This window comes from Neolamprologus multifasciatus, chromosome 5 (assembly GCF_963576455.1).
Source record: "Neolamprologus multifasciatus chromosome 5, fNeoMul1.2, whole genome shotgun sequence".
In the NCBI taxonomy this organism is placed as follows: domain Eukaryota; kingdom Metazoa; phylum Chordata; class Actinopteri; order Cichliformes; family Cichlidae; genus Neolamprologus; species Neolamprologus multifasciatus.
Genome location: NC_140443.1, coordinates 16,012,815 through 16,033,420, shown reverse-complemented (window position 1 = coordinate 16,033,420; position 20,606 = coordinate 16,012,815). Strand labels below are relative to the sequence as shown.

Sequence of the window (20,606 nt, the reverse complement as noted above, 5' to 3'; positions counted from 1 at the left end):
AGCAAACAGACTTAGAGCTCACTGCAGTTTAGAGTTTGATTTGGCCCATACAAGGAAAAAAATCTATTTTGTAGCTAAGAAAGAATATTAAATCCCCAGAAGACTGTTTAAAGAAAGGGTATTCAAACTTTTTTATTATTATTATTAGTAGTAGTAGTAGTAGTAGTAGTAGTAGTAGTAGTAGTATTACAAATGTTTGTATCATGTGAGATAATAATTAACAGTTCTTAAAAGTAAATAAAAGTAAACCTACCATTTTGGAAGCGGAACATAGGCCGAATAACTTACTTCATCTGTATTTTCACATTATTAATTTGTTATTTTGTGTCCAAGTCATTGTTATAAACACATTTTTTTGAAACTGTACCATCTGAAATGTTGTGTTGTCTATGAATTTCATCTGTAACTTCAAACATTTGGACATCCTAACAGCTTTTTTAAAAATTATTATTTGCTAATCTTGTGTGTTCCCCAGTCACACCATAGTTACCCTGGTAGTCTGTTTATTTCTCTGTCTGATGATAGTAATGAGTCACTTTTGGTCCATCCTACACATACAGTACTACATTCAGTTGTTTTTTTTTTTTCTTTGACTGCTAGACTGAGATTATAGATAGATTATAGATTATTTTATTGATGCATGAGGGGATTCTGTGAGTTTCATTAAGGACGTGAACGTTTATGTATTAAATCCTGCTTTTAGACAAACATTTGATATTCAGATTTAAGGTGAGCACAGAGAAACTAGAGCTAAAGAGAAATTCAACCAGAGAATCATAAATAATTCACCTGCACTTCCCTACTCGCAGGAGAAAACATGAAAAAGTGAGAAACCTTTATTGTTACCCAACACTAAGCTGTTACAGAGAGACAAAGGTTACAAAGTTTCGAGTCGCCCTCTAGTGGTTACAGAAAGCGTTTCTTAGTGGGACCTTGCAGAGACTGAATCGAAACTGAAATACTTTCCTGAAAACGGCTGCGTTTGTTTTTTTCTTTTTGTCACAACCAGTGTACTTAGAGTTCCGGGTTTTGACTGGACAGTTCTTTCTCTAAGCTCTCTCAGATTTGCCGTCAACTGCTTTTATAAAATGTCAGAAATCTCTGAAATTGATGAAGGATTCTACTCCCGACAACTGTAAGTACCAGCGATGTTGTGCCAAAAAGTGCACACCTGCCAAAAAGTGACCGGCGGTATCGTCTAAAAAAATGAATGATTGCTGGTATTTCAATTGTTTTAAATGACTTATGACACTGTGTGTTCTTTAATCTGCACAGTTATGTTCTGGGCCACGAGGCGATGCACCGAATGGGCTCAGCCAAGGTCCTCATAGCAGGAATGAAAGGTCTGGGAGTAGAAATAGCCAAGAATGTGGTCCTGTCCGGAGTTAAACATGTCACTGTCCAGGACGAAGGAATGACAACATGGAGCGACCTGTCATCTCAGGTATCCAAGAGGGATGCGTTTGAGCTGATTGCATAAACACATAAATATACAACAAACTTTAGGAAGCCTGTGTGATGAAGGGTTACTAAACCGAGCTGATTGTGATCCTGGTAATGGGATTTTTGTTTTTTCAAACCTGTTTTTCTTTTCAAATGTTATTAGACTTTAGGATGAAACTGTGCCACTGATATTATTCCATGATTAAATAAATCCTCAATATATCAATGTTAAGTGATCAAATGATTGTGCACATTTAGTTTTGCTTTTCCTTTCTCGAGTGAGGACACCCGCCTTCTTTATCATGCACTGGGAAACACCTGATACATTTTGAGATTTCTCTTTCACTCTTGAGCCTTTACACAGGCAAAACTTGCTCAGAATTACTGCTGAGCAAACTCAGTTTACTGATGATGGTCATCCATTTCTTTATTTTCTTTCATTGATACAATTCAGAGTCATGGGGGGATGAGTGGAAGAGAACGGATGGCTAGATGGATGGATGGTCAAACGTAATAAAGCAGGTGGACCTTGGGTTGACATTGTTTTGTCTTCAATTTTAATTGTTCCCAACAGTTTTTCCTGAAGGAGTCTCATCTTGGTCAGAACCGGGCTGCATGCTCCGTACAACAGTTGGCAGTTTTAAACCCGCATGTGGTTGTGGAACACTATACTGGACCACTAGATGAAAACCTTCTTCTTCAATATCAGGTATTTTAATATTTTTCCCAACAATACTGTGCTGATGTCCACTAAGGTTAAAATAATCTTCTTCTTTTTTTAATTTCTGGAATTGAGAAACTTTCTGCCCTTCATTAAATTAATATTCAATTCATCAAGGCCAAATCACAGTGCACATCAAGCAAAAAACACCTTTCTGAGTAGGGGTGCTATGTTTTTACAGGTAGTGGTCCTCACTGACTCCTCATTGGAGGATCAGAAGCGTTTTGGGGAGCTGTGTCATTCACATGGAGTTAAGTTCATTGTAGCAGACACCAAGGGACTCTGTGGGTAAGATAAACTCTCGAACATGTACTAAATCAACATTATGGAACAATCAAGAGAAAACTCTCAATTGCAGTCAGCTGTTCTGTGACTTTGGGGAGAAATTTGAGGCCTTGGACCGGGATGGAGAGATGCCTGCATCAGTGATGATACAATCTATCTCTAAGGTAAAACTTTCCATTTTATTTTGTGCTAAAGCTAAATTGCAGATCCAGCCATACATTTCGAAATCCTCATACTTCATTTATTTCTGTGTAATGTGTATAACAGATCGTATGAGAGGAACCCTAAGTGAATCCAAGATATGCTTTCAAACTCTTACCATTTTAATGACCAACAGTCCTTGAACCAGATTGTCCAAGAAGTGTAGCAAATAGGTTTACTTAACAGGCTTAAGAATTGACAGTTAGCATGTCTTTATTTTAGGATAATCCTGGAGTGGTGATCTGCACAGATGACCAGAAGCACGGACTCTTCGATGGCGATAAAGTTATTTTTTCTGAAGTGCAAGGCATGACAGAACTAAACAATATGGCCCCCGTGGGAATTAAAGTCCGGGGTCAGTGTTGGCAATTTCTTTCCTCAAGTTTTCTTTTCATGACATTTTCAACCTCTATGACAATCACTACTCTAAAAATCTGATGCAATTAGAGATTTTTTCTTTTTCTTCTTTATCTGTAAGTCATCTGCAGTCATTATAGTTTTATATTTTCAGCATTGGGTTTGTATTATTTTTCAGTAAATCTACTTTTAACTTTTTTAATTTCAATTTACCATAATAACCTTTGTCATTTGTCATCTCAATCATTAGGCCCGTATTCCTTCAGCATTGGTGACACTTCAGCCTTTTCTGAGTATGAACGGGGTGGAGTGGTGAATGAGGTTAAACAGCCAGTCCTGCTAAATTTTGTAGGTGCAAGCGTTTTGTTTCTACTTTAGCTTTTAAACAATAAATCCATTGTTAATGAAATAATCTCATTTTAATTGCAGAAACCACTGAGTGAGGCTTTACAGGACCATGATCTGCTGGTAATGAACGATTTTGGAAAAATATCTCGGCATCAGACCCTGCACTTGGCTTTCCAAGCACTCCATAGCTTTGTGAAGAAAGGAAAGCGACTCCCTGGTCTCTGGTCCCAGGTCTGTAAATCCAGCTACGGTGTTGTAGTTTAACCATTAAAGCAATTTACAGGACTGTTTCCACTCACTTGTTGGTGCTTCTACAGTCCGATGCAGATTACCTGCTAACCATAGTGAGAGAGCTAAATGAAGTCACACAACTGAAAGAGCTAGATGAGGTCACAGTACAAAGCCTGTCGTACACAGCCCAGGGGGATTTGGCTCCCATCAATGCTTTCATAGGAGGCTTGGCTGCTCAGGAAGTCATTAAGGTGAGGTCTGAAGAAAATGCCTGAAAATGTTCATCTTTTGGGAGGGGGGAGGGGGGGTTCACTCATCATAAACGATTACTGTTTACACTGTATAATAAATAACATTTGTATTTAGCTGAGTTGACCAAGTATTGTGTGTCTTCTGTAATATTCCTGCAGGCATGCAGTAGGAAATTCACACCTCTTAAGCAGTGGCTATATTTTGATGCACTGGAGTGCCTGCCTGAGGATCAGCCGACAGAATGCTCATTTGCGATGGTATACCTTTAAAATATAGATTCCCGGGCTATCAAACAAGCTCTCCATTTGACTGATATAAACAGCATTAAGGCGCATTTAATCTGTCTCGTTTTCATAGAACGGCACAAGGTATGATGGACAGATTGCTGTGTTTGGCTCCGCGTTCCAGGAGAAGCTTCAACGGCAGAAGTATTTCCTGGTGAGGACTGATTTGATATTTGTCCAACAGAGGGCACACTCTGCACTGTAATGCAGAAACTCCATGTGTGCTTTTCTTTGATCTTGTCTGGTGTAAATGATGGCACATTCAGGAAAAAGCTGTGATTCAGGTGGCATTTCCTGGCATCTTTGTATAGGGGCTCTTTAACAGTATTTGGCACTTTCCCTGTTTCCTTTAAAAGTGTGCTTTTGTGCTGGGTTAACATTTTTAAGGGAGACAGTGTATGCATTTCTTTTATCTTTGTCACAAACTCTGCAAGACATCAGGAAGTACAAGAGCAACTGAATGCCTAATCTCTATGTAGTGATGAGCAACAACAGATGAATGACTTTCTGCAACATTGTAAAACACATCTGACAATTTCATTTTTTTCCTGTTATTTTCAAGGTTGGAGCTGGTGCTATCGGCTGTGAGCTTCTTAAAAACTTTGCCCTCATGGGGCTTGGTGCAGGAGATGATGGACACATCACCATAACAGACATGGACTCAATAGAAAGATCCAACTTGAACCGCCAATTCCTGTTCAGGACTCATGATGTCGGGGTGAGAAGCCACACAGTATATTGTATCACAATTCTGTAGTGAAAAATGTAAAAAAGTATCATAACACATCTCTTACTTACAGGAGAGGCTTGTGATGAAGGTATTATTACAGCCTGAGATGGCTTGTTTTAGTTAGTTTCCTAAGCGGCTCTATCAAAACAAAGCTAGATATTCATCTTGAATTGATTAACTCTTTATTATCATTTTGTTTTTAATACATTTTCTTGTTCACATACGTTATGTCACAGACTAACTTTTCCATTTTTGTGCGTTTGTCAATTGGCAGAAACCTAAATCAAAAGTAGCAGCCAGAGCTGCGTGTGACATAAACCCACAGATGAGAATCACAGCGCACCAGAATCGCCTGGATGCTGACAGTGAAGGAGTATACGACTACTGCTTCTTCATGGGCCTCGATGGAGTGGCTGCAGCCCTTGACAACGTGGAAGCCAGTGAGGACACTTACTGTCACTATATTATAAAATGAAATTACAAGTCAAAGTCATCTGTATTGTTAATATTGCCATAGGTTCGGGACATACCCACATACCCATGGTGTGCAAAAGAAGACTAATTATGAATAAGAAAAGAGATGTAAAAATATGGGGTATGGGTATTTAAAAAATGAGGTATTGGTGTAAAAATAACAAATTATACAAATGTTATTATAGCCTATATACAGTATTTCAGTCTACATATAAGATGTCAAGTATAAAAATTATTTTGCAGTCTATAGAAATGATATAAAAACATTCACAGTTTATATTTACAGTAAGTATAAGGACTGTACGTGTACATTTCTAAGCTTTAACCCACTGTTTTTGATGGTCAGGAGTCTATCTTGATGGACGCTGTGTGCAACACCAGAAGCCAATGCTGGAGGGGGGCACTCTAGGGACCAAAGGTCACACCCTGGTGGTGGTTCCTCACCTGACGGAGTCTTATGGACCGGCTAAATCAAGTTCTAGCAATGCTATACCACTGTGTACTCTCAAGAACTTCCCCCACCGCATTGAGCACACATTGCAGGTATAAAATCAAGTTGTCCAGCTTTGTGTTCACTTTTGTTGTAATGGGAATTTATTGCATCTAAAACCAGATGTAATATTGGCATATAGTTTAGTAATTAGCACAAAGAACTGGGATTGTTCTGTGTGATATTAAAAAGTGTCACTAGTGCTAGATAAAATCAGGGTATCACCAAAATCAGTGCAATGCAGACTCCACCCAAGACCTGCTGAGGTAATGCTGTTAAAATTCATATTAGCTGTTAAACATAACAATGACCAAAACATTTGAAATGACTGCAGACTTTCTTTTGCACAGTGCTCTGCAAAATAAAGTCTTTTTTATTGTGTTATTAATTCTTTTTTCACTAATCTGGTCTTGTAATTGTTTCAGTGGGCGAGGGACCAGTTTGAAGGACTGTTCAAACAGACACCTGAAAATGTAAATTTCTTCGTGAGGTAAGATACGATGATACCATCCTCGTGCGATTTTCCTGTGTTGGCGCCAAAAGCGAGACGGTGTCTTCACCAGTCTGGTGTTACTTAGCGTGATCATTTTACGATGCTTTTCCACTTTCTTACAAAGCATTCCAGCGCACCTACAAAACAGCTAATGAAGTGGTTCAAGCTCGTTATTTAGTTTTATTAACAGAAAAACATTTGGTTGGCTTTCAGCAGTAAAGCCCTTGTAAGAAATTACATAAACAGTCTGTCTTGCCAAGTCTCCTCTCTGTAATGTATAATCCACAGCAGCTCTAACACAGTTTTCTACTAATAATAGATGCATTCTTTGATAATTAGAGGCTTTGTGGTTTAGGAACCATCCATCAAATTTTAAAAAAGAGATTAGATGACAGGAAAGAGTGCTATATGATGTGAAATGGATGAATCAGTGAATCTGCTGGATTTTAATTGTAAGATTTAAGTACATGGCTAATCTTTAAAAATTAATAACCACTGTATCAAGCTTTACATAATGCATTGACCTAATTATAACACACCGAAGTGTCATCAAAGGCAGATTTAAGCTTCCAGGTCGAAACTGTGTCTGAGTACTGAGGCTCGGAGCCATCCTAATCCAGCCATGTTTTGAGATTTGTCTCTGTTTGTTTTAGTGAGATTCAACTTAATCTGCCACGACAGTAAAAGCATTTACTCTCTTTCTTGTTTCTATATGGAAACAAAAACTGGGCCTAGAGCAAAAATGGTGCTTGTGAGTTTAAACAACCATTCAAATTTTTCATATTGCACAGTTTTTTAGAGATAAGAGCGCTTGTCTACTAAGATAACCAGTTTTTCCCGGCCCTCCTTCTAGCGCAATCCTGGAAAAGTTTTCTGGGCATTTTTATGAGACAGATCAGCTACATGTCATAGTCCAGCAAATATTAAGTCATGGTTCATGAGGTTATGGAAAGGAAGCTTTTTTTTTGTTGCTGCTGTTATATTGCCACACCCATACAGTTCTGTGTACAGCTATGAGTATGCATGTTCCTGTTCAGGCATGTTTTTTGTTTCCTGAGCGAGCGCATATTAATGGCGCAAGAACTACCCATGTGTGGGTTTAGAGTTGTACTGACCAGCACCTGATAAACTTGCTCAACACTGTCTTTTCTGCCTATGAGTCGAAACACTCAGAGAAATCCCCCCTTTGAGTCACTTTCAAGACAACACTCACAAGATTTTTTTAGTCATTCTCTTCTGTGACACAGGTATAAACAGTTTTGGGGGGTTTTCCAGTAAGGCTTTAGTCAGGTTGACGTTGCAGGTCATGCATGCCACGTGTGTTGTTTTTAAAGTTTACTTTCAGCCAAGTCATGTTTCAAATAAAAATCTAATCTTTTATTGTGAAGGTTCAACCCACAGAATGCATCAAATATATTATTATTACTTTTCGATAGCCTGCGCTTTGTCTTTGTGCTCAGCCAATGATTATTATTATTATTTGCTCTGTCACTGAATACAACTATTGCTGCTCTATTTTCCACAGGGATACGGCATTTATAAAGCGAACTCTAGATCTTGGTGACACTGAGGCCTTGGAGATTCTCGGAGGAGTGTGGAGCAGCCTGCATGACATGGGAGCTGGAGGACAGCGTCCAAAATCCTGGGAAGACTGTGTGCGCTGGGCACGTTGCAAGTGGGAGACCCTGTTTAACAACGACATCCGTCAGCTTCTGCACTGTTTCCCTCCCGATGAGGTAAAAAAGCAACTATTCTGGTGCCAAAAATGTAACATGTTTAATTTGTCTCCATGAACACACAGGGGCACTGTTGTGCAGGTAAGATATTTGCATTCCAAACAGTTAAACACTACAGTGAGATATTTGAACAATAGGAATTGCATTTTTCACATTTCACTTCATGGAGTACTGCAGCACATTTCCCCAGGAGTAGATGGCAACATTAGCCCTGCTGAAAACCTGAAAAGCACTACTGATAAACATCTTTGAGGGTCTCTGAGGGGTTTTTAGTCTGTTGAAACGTGCAGACAGAGCGGTGTCACATGTTGCTGTCATACCTTTGGTGTGGGAGGGTGGACAGATTAGTATCAACCTAAACAAACCCTCACTAACCCAAGACTTAGAACACTAACAAGCTGTTTTCTAACAGAGCTCAAGCAGTGTTTTGCAATGTTTTAATATTTATTAATGCAGCTTTTGGTATGGCATTTTTTTATTATTAAATATAAATTTTCTCTTATCTAATCATCACAGCACATGATGCAGAAACTCTGCGTCATTTGTGGTTTTGGCTTTGGTTCTCTCTCTTTTTTTCCCCTCCATACTTCTCTTTGTCCTAGTTACGTAAAAAGAGTTATAGTTTTATTGTTCTCGTTGACAGTCAGTTTTCACCACAGACTTTCTGGGGGAACTATGATAAGGAAGCTAATGTCAGTTAAAAGTCAAAAGCTAAACTGACCAAAGCTGGTACACAGGCAACACTGATGACTGCACGGCTACTCTGCTCTATGTTGCCACAGCATCTCAAGTTGGAAAAGTAAAAAATACAAGAAATGACGGGTGAGAGAATTGGATTGACTGACTGCTTTATCTTAAACATCTAAATACAGCAAAAAGAACAACAAAACAGAGAAAAAGAACGAAAAATAAATTGAGTTTCTACCATATCTCTCTATACCACACAATTTATATGTTCAAAAGGGAGTCTACACTCATTTGATCTAACCCTGCTTAATACTATTTAATAATTTACAACTCACTCTTCATCGGTACTTAACCTGACAGTATACATGTATGACTATTGAATGAGTGTAGATGAAATGACAAGAGATTTAAAGGTATCCTGTCATAGAATTTGCTGTATTAGTGAGACAAATGATATTCAGCTCTTAAACTGCTTAATTAACAGCAATTAATTGAATTGTTGATAAATTTGGCCATGTAGTTATTTGGTTCAACTCTCTTTTTCTTAACAACCACAACAAAGTTGATTTCAAGTAGAAATTTCCATTATTAAAGTCACTTTTATTCTTAAGTCTCTACAAGAAAAAAGAACAATTGGTCAAAGAACCTTAGGAGGCCCCAAAAAGCCTTAAATGAAAGTGTTATCCTTCTTTTTAAGGACAAATCACTGTTTTGGCCCCCTCTGACCCTGAAGAGAAGGCTAACAACATGCCTGATTCTGAAAAGGACAATGTTGTTGGTGCCTTTTGGCTGCTATACAATGCCCCCCCTGCAGTGAAAACTGGCACCACCAGTAGGAGACTCTCTCTTTCTCGGCATATGGACCATTTGGAAACATCAAAGCTCTCAAGTCCCTTTGTTCCTTTATCAGACATACAAATTGTGTAGTCAACACACAGCTGATAACAATATTAGTGTGACTGCACCAAAGGAAGGCAGTTGACTTGCTTTGTTAGAATAGTAAAGTAGTTGTCAGGCTTTATCCAGTAAATCACTAATGCACTGGAGTCGTCATGCATTAAATATCATATAAGCTGAAAATGTAAAACCTAATCTGTTTACTCGTGTGTTTTTGTTTGGAATATAGCGTCACCTTCATTATATGTAAGGCAAAGATCTCACCATTACAGTCATAGGTTTACTCACCAAGTTAGACTTATATTTATATAAATGTTTTTAAAGAATAAAAGTGAAATGAATTTACATCTGTTACTCGTTGCGATAAAGGGATTTTCTTCTGCCTCTGTTTAGAAGACCACTCATGGCTTGCCCTTCTGGTCTGGATCCAAGAGATGCCCTCACCCCCTGACCTTTGATCCTAGCATTGTGAGTAGTGTCTGGTCCAGTTCTTCATCCAGTAGCAATCATATACATAGTAGATGGTAATGAGAAAACATACCACAGTATACTGATAACCACTCACATTCCTTCTTTATCTTGTCTGATAGTGGCTCTTCCTCACTCTGACCATATAATTGAGTCTTATCTCAGGTACACACGGGCAATAAAAGAGAGATAATAATCTGCTTTCTAGACACATTCAATTCATGTTATTCTCCTTATCAGTGAATTGAAAGCAGCGTTGCAGAGAAGTGAAATAATGGAACTGTACTGTGCTTGTTTGATAAGTAGAAGTTACTGCCTCAATGCACAATATAGATGCACATTTTTGGGAACACTGGAGAAATTATTGCAGCTATATATTCCATTAAGGGAAGTAATTGGCATTACTTTAACATTGTTCTGACTCTATTCTCCTTTTTTAATACGTTCCTTTCCACAGTTTCACCATGATGGCAGTGCTTCTGTAATAGACCGTGTTTAACTAGGATGTTAAATGTATTTTCCAAAACATTATATTTTCTTCTTCATCAAGACTATGTGATTGTTGTGTTGTAGACTACTCATATTGAGTATGTGATGGCTGGAGCTAATCTGTATGGGCAAATCTATGGGATCAAAGGGACAAGGGACTTGACCTCCTTCAGAGGAATCTTAGAAAATGTCCATGTGCCAGCTTTCACTCCCAAGTCCTCCGTGAAGATTCATGTTACTGACAAGGAGATGGAGGAGGAGAAAAGACGTGAATGCGATGATGCTGGTCAGTTAGTTCAATTTTTTTTTATTGTTACCAACTCGCTTTCTTCCAGCACGTCTTATCTTTACATATTTTTCTCTTCCTCTGCCACAGAAAAGATCAGACTTGAGGAGTTGAAAGGAAAGTTGGCCTCGCCCTCTCTGAAGAGCTCAGCTCAGATGTACCCTATCGACTTTGAGAAGGTAGGGCAATAGGACAATGACACCTCTGCCTCAGACAGAGAAGCTGCAGATAGTGACATCTTCATCTGAGCTGATTCAACAGTGGTTTTAGCAGGGTAGAGTTATATATTTTTAAACCGTCCTTCCTTCTTTCAAAAATTGTAGCAATATAATGATTATTTAGTCAGACAACTCAGATATAAAATGGGCACTTTTATGTGAGAACTGGTTTGCGGACTGTCAAACAGCATACACAGATTCCTGAAGGGAGACTTCCCTTATTAAAACATTGTCACTCTAGACATTAAGTTACGTTTGGCACTTGGCTGGCATTGTAAATATTCATAAAAGTTCATCTAATCTAGAAAGTTATTTAGGAGTGTAGACTAGATATAATCCCCAGTTCCCAAAGCAATCGTTTCCTTCCAATGTATTTCCTAAAAGTCAGTCACACCTTGGAGTAAAGCGATTTTCTTAATAGGACAGCACTTTCCCAGTGACAGTATCCCTAACACTCTATATTCTTCCTTGATATCCTCTGGGAAACATGGCCACAAATCACATTCAAACGAGGCAACCCCATGGTTTAAGATGCCAGCCATACACTTTGTTCCATTTGTTTTCTCCATTTCCTCTCGTCTTTCTGTACTTGAAAATTTTTGAATGCCAGGTAAAAATAATTTCAATAGTTTAGCTTTAACTACAAATGCATGATAAGTTTAAAAATTAAGCAAATTTTCAGTGTGGCACATTGCCATTGCTGCGCATTGGCCAACTTGAAAAACAAAGTAGAACATCTTAGGTCCAGTTTCAAGTTTTGAGTCCAGTTAGTACCTTAATTAATAAATGATAAAATAAATGGAAAAAAAGAACAGGCTCTAAATTAACTATAAATCTATATCCTCCAAGACTTAGTGTAACTATTAACTCAAAATCTGTTTAAATAAAAATTAACAGTTGTAAGCATAAAAGAATTGTGCAGTAAATAAGCCATTTCCTTATTTATTCATTTATTCCTCCCTACTGGAACTTTTTTCCTCAGCATCTGGCATGTCCTGTTGGACAGGACTGGATCCTGTAATAACTGTAATAGCCAACATCTGGACACTGGGCATAACAAAGTCTTTTCTAAACCTCCGTTATGGACGAGTTTACAATAAACTCTGCCCACAAAGTAGCTGTGCCATATTACCCCATGAATAAGATACTGTTGCTCAACAAAAGGTAAAAGCAGGTCAAGATGCCGCTGCTGAGTGATAGAGATTGTTATTAAAAGAATTTAGAGAAGGTAAATGACTTTAAATGAGATTCTGATAACACATGCAATGAACCAAGAAAGACTCTAATGAAGGTGCATGAGGTAAGTCAGCTAAATATCAAATGTTGTCTTGAATAAGAACAAGACTCCCAAACCCGCTTTTCTTCATCTTTATCCCTCTGTGCCCTGGTCAGGCTGTGGATAGATGGAATGTGTGTAGGAGGGTTTCAAAGGCATCAGGTTGCCAGCTTGGAGCTTCCTCGCAACCCCTAAAGCAAACCTGGAGTGACAGTCACCTCCTAGCTTTTGTAGAGCCGCACAAGCAGAGGCATGACCTCACTGGCCACGTCGATCACAACAGGAATCTGATTTCCACTGCTTTCTGACAGGGTACTAAGTCATATATCAGAGTGACTGAAGCGACATAACAACAAAGCAGGCAAAGCTCAAAGAGGGCACAGAGAATGACATCACTGAGTATGTCACTGGACGTGGACGTGGCTTTGAACTGTCCCACTGGCAATTTATAATGTTGTTAATACTGTTAAGCTGCCCTTCTGTTTTTTGTCATTATATGTAATTGCTGTTCATGGGTATTAAGCATCCTAGTGTTATATCTTAATTAAAAAATATTTAATGTTCCTACTCATACAGGATGATGACAGCAATTTCCACATGGACTACATTGTTGCTGCATCTAACCTGAGAGCAGAAAACTATGACATCCCTGCAGCTGATCGTCACAAGGTCAGTATTTTCACTGTGTGAAACATCTAATTGTATGTATACATAGTAAAAATAAATGGAAAATATGGACAAAGATCTAAGAGATGAAGTTGAGCCGAGGGGCGAATGAGACAAAACAGACCTGCCGACTGCTCCCCCTCCCTGTAGGTCATGTTTTTCCTAGGTGCTGCACACACCTGCCCTAAAGCCACAAAAACAGCCCCCTCACCTATTGTTCACAGAGCAGAACTAATCACGGCACTTTACCTGTCGCCTGGGAGGTGACACCTGAGCCAGGCCTTGTACCAGCTGCCACGGTGACATACACAGCCAAGACATGGACATGGATGGGGGGGGTTACCCCTAGGAGATGGGGGACAAAACAGAGTTTGCCTTGTGTAATCAGACATTTCCACATTTTGCGTCATCTTTGCAAATAACTTCTCCTTTAGTCACAATTTAACCAATACATAATAAACATACAGTATATCAGTAATGCAAGACCACATGAGGGCTAGACTCTAATATATTTGTAACTGTCAAAGGTAAAAATACTCATCATGCAACATCATCAGTATATTGTGTATATGTATGTATATACAGCTAGGTCCATGTTTTGTTGGACTAAGACACAATTTTTGTTGCTTTGTCCACTCAGTTCTGGAAAAATGTGACTAAATCTGAGCAGAGAGTATAGACCAGTACATTTCAGAAATCATCCTGCTGCTTTTGTCAGCAGTCACATCATTAATCATCAATAGTGGCCCAGATCCACTGGCAGCCATCCCTACCCATGAAATAACCTAGCCTCCATCATATGTGACAGATAAGGTGGCATGCTCGGAATCATGAGCTGTTTCTCTCCTTCTCTATACTTTTGCCCTCCCATCACTCTGGAACAAGTTCATCTTTATGTCCATGTTTTTTTTTCCAGAACTGTGCGGATTCTTTTAAATATTTTCTGCCAAAGTTTAATCTGGTGTCTTGTACAACCTTGTACATTAGAAAGTTTTTCTTAAAAAATTGTGATTGGTGTATTTTGCTTTCTATTCAATTCAATTTTATTTATACAGCACCAAATCACAACAACAGTAGCCTCAAGGCGCTTTATATTGTAAGGTAAAGACCCAACAATAATGCAATAAAGTGCCTCGTATTAAAGTTGAAGTGAAAAGCTATAAAATACAAATTCAGCACTTTGAATCAACTTCAGATGTTATATCTGATTTATATGTCCATACGTAACAAGGGGACAGGTCTTAATTGACTGATAAGCCATGAAATTACTTGTAAACATACCTGTAACCAGTGTTGGGAAGGTTACTTTTAAAATGTATTCCATTACAGAATACAGAATACATGCCCCAAAATGTATTCTGTAACGTATTCCGTTACGTTACTCAATGAGAGTAACGTATTCTGAATACTTTGGATTACTTAATATATTATCATGCTGTTTACAACTACATGAATGTACTATTGCTGTGATTTATTACTGTTACTGAAGGTCCACGGCTCCGAACCGTAGTAAAGGGACCTCTGACTAATACGGTGGGTTCTGTGTCGGGCTCGTAGCCGAAAAATAGCTTTACTTTGTTGTCTGGGTCAACTTTGCTAGCGAGAGACAGAGAGAGGCGTTGAAAGGCTGCTCCAATGGAACTTATTGTTTTTGGAGGAAAACATGAACACGGTGTACAGTCGAGTCTTAATAGCTTACTTACAACTGGGCTCGTCAGGCACTCTTCTTGGCTGCAGTGTTATTATTATATTTACATGCTTCCAGCTCCCGCTCGATGACAGCTCATACTTTTCCTTTTTCTCCCTCCCTCGCTCACAGACACATAACGTGTATGGCAGTCCGTTCTCCCTGCAGCACCGACTACACTGCCTATGATGCTACATTCTTTAGAGCTATACCTGTAGCATTCTGCCTATTAGTTTAGCACAACAACAACAGGCGCTCTCTCACCCAGGAAACACGCAGAGAGAGCGTCACCCTGTAACCATGGCAACCGTAACGCTGCCGCCTGGAACAACAGAACGTAGCTTTCAAACAAAACCCAAACTGTCCTGACCCGCGACAATATGAAACAGGGAAGTACCGCCGTGTAATCCATTTATTTCAACAAAGTAACTGTATTCTAAATACCACCTTTTTAAACGGTAACTGTAACAGAATACAGTTACTCATATTTTGTATTTTAAATAGTAACGGCGGTACATGTATTCCGTTACTCCCCAACACTGCCTGTAACTAAAATAAAAGACAACTTCTAGTACTTCAGAACTAACAGAGTAAACGAATTAAGTTTCTTTCTACCAGTGAAATGTTGTAAAACACGAGTTTATATTTGTTGGATCACGTTAGGATTGTACTGAAAGTGACTGAAGATAACTGAAATATTTTCTTGCCACTACATGACACTGCGATGTGAAAGTGAACGTTCCACTGTCACCTTTGCAGAGTAAGCGCATTGCCGGAAGGATCATCCCTGCCATAGCCACCACGACAGCCGCGGTGGCAGGCCTCATGTGCCTGGAGCTGTATAAGCTGGTTCAGGGTCACCAAAAGATCAGCTCTTACCGCACGGCTTACATCAACCTGGCCGTCCAGTACTTTGTCATGTCCCAGCCGAGCCGGCCTCAGCAGTTTGAAGTGAGTAACAGCTCCATATGACCACAGCTTTATTTTAGTTATAGTGGTTTTAGGGAAGAGATCAATAAAGCTTTCAGCCACATATGGGACCTGAGTAAGGCACTTTATAAAGTCTGACAGACCCTTACTGTGTAACGTACTTTCATAATTTAAACCTGTCTATTTTGAGGATAAATCTGGTGGGTTCTTTGTAGATTCATGTCCTTCCTTTTTTAGTGGAAAGCATTAAGCCATGAATGAGTGCTTTCAGAGTAAAAGCCCACTTTTGGCCCACAGTATCTTGAATATACTGTAAGCCCATTCTTTAACTAGCTCAGTATAATCCTTAGCATATTTCAGTGCAGGCAAGGCATAAAACAGATTCATGCATGTTTGGACAAATTAAGTGAATTCAAAGCAACCCTATTCCCTGAAGCCAGTGTCCTTCTGGGCTCAGTACCACATGCTAGACACATTTAAGGTCAGGTTTGAGAGAATATCATGCCAATTAATTTTACAGCACTCTTACATCTCACTGTAGGTCACCTCTGGAGGTAATCAAATACTAGACTGGAATGCTCCAGCTTTCCCACTCAGGGCACTAAACCCCTGACAGGGTCAGTAGTTGGGGTAACTGTGTCCTGTGGGGCTTGAGGGTACTCTGAGACAGTGTGGGTCTGGTTTCAGCTTTGGTTACAGGGGAAAATTCAGCCTCTGCATAAAACGCTGTCATGATGACAGAAGCAGCTGTGACTTTTGGAGGTTTGGAGGTTCCAGACGTGCCTTCTTCCTCTCTCCGTTCTTACAGTTGTTGCCTGTAAATTTGTTGATGTTTGCATATACTTTTCTATTTTTTCATGCCTTCTGAAATTTTCTGAGATGTATTAACATTTCCAAAGCAGCACGGGACACTGGATAGAGTCAGTCATTAAAATAATCAGTCACAGTGACGGAGTAGCTGACATCATCCGAGCCAGAAGGTTTATTCAAGTATTCAAGTACTGAATCGGACAGATGGGCAGACATTACATTTTTCAGACGCAGGCTCTTTCTTCATGGGTTGAGGCTCTGGGTTTTAAGCTTTTGTTTATTCAACAGAGGACCCAAAGGAGACAGGACACCCACAGCCAGAACAGCATTTTTAGAGTTAAAGATAAATCCTAAAGTAATACCGGAAGGCATTCATAAATCAGGAACACACATGCAATTATATGAGAAACAGAGAATGAGGGTTAGGTGCCAAACCTTCAGCCATATAATGTGGGACATAGTGCCAAAGAAAACATTTTGGGTTTTGTGGTTAGTTTAAATTCATAATTTATACCAAGCATTGTAATTGATAGTCTCTCTTTATTTGTTTGTATTTACTCTTTCAATATGGCATTAATTCTAGTTTCTCATCCCTCTATTTATTGTAAAAATAGTTTGAATGTGCACATGTCATTATCATGAGTATATCAGCAACAACATATATTTTGACTAGTTGAAATAAATTGGATAATTTTATTTATGAGATTGTAATTGGCAAAGTTTTTATTAACCTTTTTAAGGGATCCTTGTTATGGATTCATGAAAAGCCAATAATAATTTAACCTAAATATTGACACAGATTTTGGCCTCAGATATCCAGTATGAGACTAACTTAATCACCCGGGGTCAAAGGTCCAGGGTGTCTATGCCTTTGTTGATATGTATTGATATTTTTAAACAAATTGATTCCCTGTAAACATCCCCTATGCATGAATGTGATGTAGATATTATGTGACTAGTTAAAGAGATCACATAAAATAAGATTTCTGAGTCCTGCAATCCTTGATTAACGCATTAATATGCTGAAATAAATTAGTGTGGAAATATACATAAATGGTGTACATATAAATGATTTTAGATATCATAAATTCGACAACGACACAGAAGGCAAAGCCATTTCTTTTATATTCTCTTATCTCTCTAATGTAAGATTAGAGTTTTTGGGCGACAGCCTTTGAAGCAACTACAGGCATGCAGCTGTTAAAAATCACTGATCAGACATGCAGTATTAAGGTCTCAGCTTACTTTTGCAATGGCTTAGACCTCTCCCCTTATGAGATCAGTCTCAGTTCATTAATATCAACAGTAACAACAGTCACATCTTGCTGGTTGTGCAGGTGGGCCACCCAGTGTTGTTCCAAAGTGACGTTAATGACATTACTCCATTGCTAGATTCTGGGCAGTCATCATAACTTTACTGGTAGTGCCACAGTTCTGATCGCCTAAGTGCTTATGGAAAATGTGTTTTTAATGTGGTCATACACAGCTGTCACTAAATAACCCTTTAACTTAGCTCTTAAACTAAAATAAATGACTCCCAATGCCCCCATTGTCTTAATAATTTTCCAGGATTTCTTGCAGCTGTTTGGCAAAATATGGAAATTTCCTGGTATTTCCCTGCTGCTGTCCTCTGTATAGAGGTAGAGATATGTAAACAAGAGGTTTGTCCTTGTCTGCTCAACACTCTTTTGCGTAGCATTCCTCCCAATGTTATGTTTTTCAGTTGGGGAGACAAGGCCAAGACATCAAAGGCAGACCGAGAGTAACAAGTTCCTAAAACCTCTTTTACTAAAGGATTATAATATAATGCAGCCATAGACTGCTGACTGTAATTAAAAGGTGCACATAGCCAGACATGATGAGCAGCAGCAAGGTAGTTTTCACAAAGACTTCCATACAAGGAGACATTTTTGCAACCAAAGTAGTCTCTTTTTAGAGAAGCAGAAACGTGTTTTTTATACTGTAAAAAATCTGGGTCAGTTTTTCCATCTGTGTTCTGGTCCTAAAGCTGGCAGTGAACATGCCTGGTAAACACAAAATGTTTGCAGTTCCACAAAAATGGCAGAGTTGCTCACTAAAAAGGTCCCACTTTAGGTTCAGTCCTCCGCCCAAGGACACTTGGCACACAGAAGAGCCAGGGATTGAAGGGCAAATACTCACACAACCCTTTCCACCAACTGAGCGACAGTTGTCCCATATAGTATAATCCATGCCAGCTCTCCCATTCAGTCAAATGTTGAATCAGCTCTGTGACTACCTCAGCGGCAAGTTTAAGGCCGCAGCAACAATGTCCTCTCTGTGCCCTTCACACAGAACAGTCAGCTGCAGCTGTAGACTATTTTCAAACATGCAGGGCCTAAAATGCCTGGAAATGTTTGCAAAAAATTTACGAAACGATAAAGACATGAAAAGCTTGTTGGTGCTTGTTGTTACCACCACTATAGTCAGTCAGACAATAATACATAGTAACTGCTGGCACCGTATTAATCTAATTATCACAGTGCTCGTAACTATCCACATTATGGAAATAACTCTAGAGTGGACTGGCCTTTGCAATGACTTTAACTTCATCGCCTTTCCCAAGCTGTGCAAAGCAAAAGCTTCAATTTAAAGTTACACTAATCAACATTTTTACTTCCAAATTAATTGCAAACTTTTATTTGAACAGGGTTACCTCTTTTTCAAAGGAATAACCCACCGCTTTATATCGGGGGGGGGGGGGGGGGGGGGTTCCTGGTTTTTTTTTTTTTTTCAATTTTACAAACCAAAGCCACCTTTTTGTTTCACCTTCAAGGTTACAGTGGAGAGTTTTAGGGGCCAAAAAAACCAACAGTGCCTTGCAAGTGGAGCATTAAGAGAGCAGTACTTCCCTTAATAGTTGGTGAGGCCAAAACAGATTTACTTGAACAAAACTTAAAAAAAAATTATGTTGTCCAATGCATTGTTTATAAACATATTAAACATAGTAAGTATATTTGAATAATCAGTAGTAATAATAATTCTGCTTCCTAGGGACAAAAACTCTTTGTTTCTATTTGGACTCATTTTCTGAGATTTTCTGGCACTAAGTCATTAAAGGACATTTCAAGAGCAGCAAAGATTGATGAGTGCAGCTGTAACTGAGCTGCAGCCTCACTAAAATGCAGAGAAACATCACCTGAGGCAGGCAGAGGAGGGCATGTTTCAGCTATGTGTTAAATATCTCAATCTTCAACCCCTGTAGCACCTTGCCAACACTCTATCAGAGTACGCTGTCTTTACTTGTCTGCTAGGATGCCTGGTAGTTGTGTTCCATGGAAATACTCCGTCTTACATGCCTGTGCACACATCCTCCACACTCTACTCCTAACTTTGTGCCCTTTCACGCTTCCTCGGTGCCCCACTTCCCCACTTTGCCCTTTCAGTCTCTAATTTAATTAGCAGAGTTGGAGGCAAGACTCTGGAGGCGCTCGTCGGTCAATGGTCACACCGCTTCTTTGTTAATTACCTGCAGAAATGATGGTTATTTCCTGCCTTCACAGGAAGCAGTGCATTGAAACCAGATTTCCCAAAGAACTCTATGTAATCTTGCTGTCGGCAGAGAATTAGGAGGAGGCAAGGATTTTATGTCCATCTGCTCCAGTCTCTGTTTCTAATAAACCTTTTAGTCACAACTTACTTCTTTGTTTGGATTTAAAAATCTGAAAAAAAGAAGACTGTTTAAATTTGCTAAGTAGACATTGTGTCTGTTTATTTTTTTATTTTTTTTAATGTAGAAAAGAAAACCCACGGCCAACTGATTTGTGATTTGAGCATAATTGAAGGTCACACATCTGTCACACAAATAACAGGGAATGGCTTAAAGACAGAACAAGAACAACAAAGGAGGAGATTTGCCTCACATGTGGTTAAATATGTGTTGGTCTCCTTGGACTGTGCCAGTAAAGAAATGGGGTGAATATGATCCAAGGCCTTCTGGATTCCCAGAGGAGTGCAGAGGCCATTGTGCAGTTTGTAACTCAAGACCCAGACATGAATAGTGCTTGTGGGATAATGAGTAATCTGTGATCAACATATGCGGCTTGTGCCTTCTGTTGTTTTCCACGGTTTATTTGGAGGCAGTATTGTTTTGGTAGAATGCTGTTAAGTCAGATGTTGTCTCTGCTGC

The 20,606-nt window shown here is 39.1% G+C and overlaps 1 protein-coding gene across 2 annotated transcripts in view; it reads left to right on the top strand.

Moving 5' to 3' along the window:
• The first annotated feature begins 931 nt into the window (after window positions 1-931).
• uba7 (ubiquitin-like modifier activating enzyme 7) overlaps window positions 932-20,606 on the top strand; it is a 33,754-nt gene continuing 14,079 nt past the window's right edge. Inside the window, exons 1-21 of one of the 2 annotated variants that reach the window (XM_085160859.1) lie at window positions 935-1,135; window positions 1,276-1,444; window positions 2,018-2,152; window positions 2,346-2,452; window positions 2,523-2,613; window positions 2,873-3,005; window positions 3,258-3,355; window positions 3,437-3,586; window positions 3,673-3,837; window positions 3,997-4,095; window positions 4,196-4,276; window positions 4,685-4,840; window positions 5,127-5,292; window positions 5,673-5,869; window positions 6,242-6,306; window positions 7,835-8,045; window positions 10,023-10,097; window positions 10,671-10,872; window positions 10,963-11,051; window positions 12,943-13,035; window positions 15,479-15,670. In XM_085160859.1, the coding sequence (XP_085016985.1) occupies window positions 1,089-1,135; window positions 1,276-1,444; window positions 2,018-2,152; window positions 2,346-2,452; window positions 2,523-2,613; window positions 2,873-3,005; window positions 3,258-3,355; window positions 3,437-3,586; window positions 3,673-3,837; window positions 3,997-4,095; window positions 4,196-4,276; window positions 4,685-4,840; window positions 5,127-5,292; window positions 5,673-5,869; window positions 6,242-6,306; window positions 7,835-8,045; window positions 10,023-10,097; window positions 10,671-10,872; window positions 10,963-11,051; window positions 12,943-13,035; window positions 15,479-15,670 (2,721 nt within the window). In that variant the 5' untranslated portion in view covers window positions 935-1,088. Of the gene's footprint in view, window positions 1,136-1,275; window positions 1,445-2,017; window positions 2,153-2,345; window positions 2,453-2,522; window positions 2,614-2,872; window positions 3,006-3,257; window positions 3,356-3,436; window positions 3,587-3,672; window positions 3,838-3,996; window positions 4,096-4,195; window positions 4,277-4,684; window positions 4,841-5,126; window positions 5,293-5,672; window positions 5,870-6,241; window positions 6,307-7,834; window positions 8,046-10,022; window positions 10,098-10,670; window positions 11,052-12,942; window positions 13,036-15,478; window positions 15,671-20,606 lie in introns of both variants that reach the window. The other variant, XM_085160858.1, reaches the window with a different exon arrangement.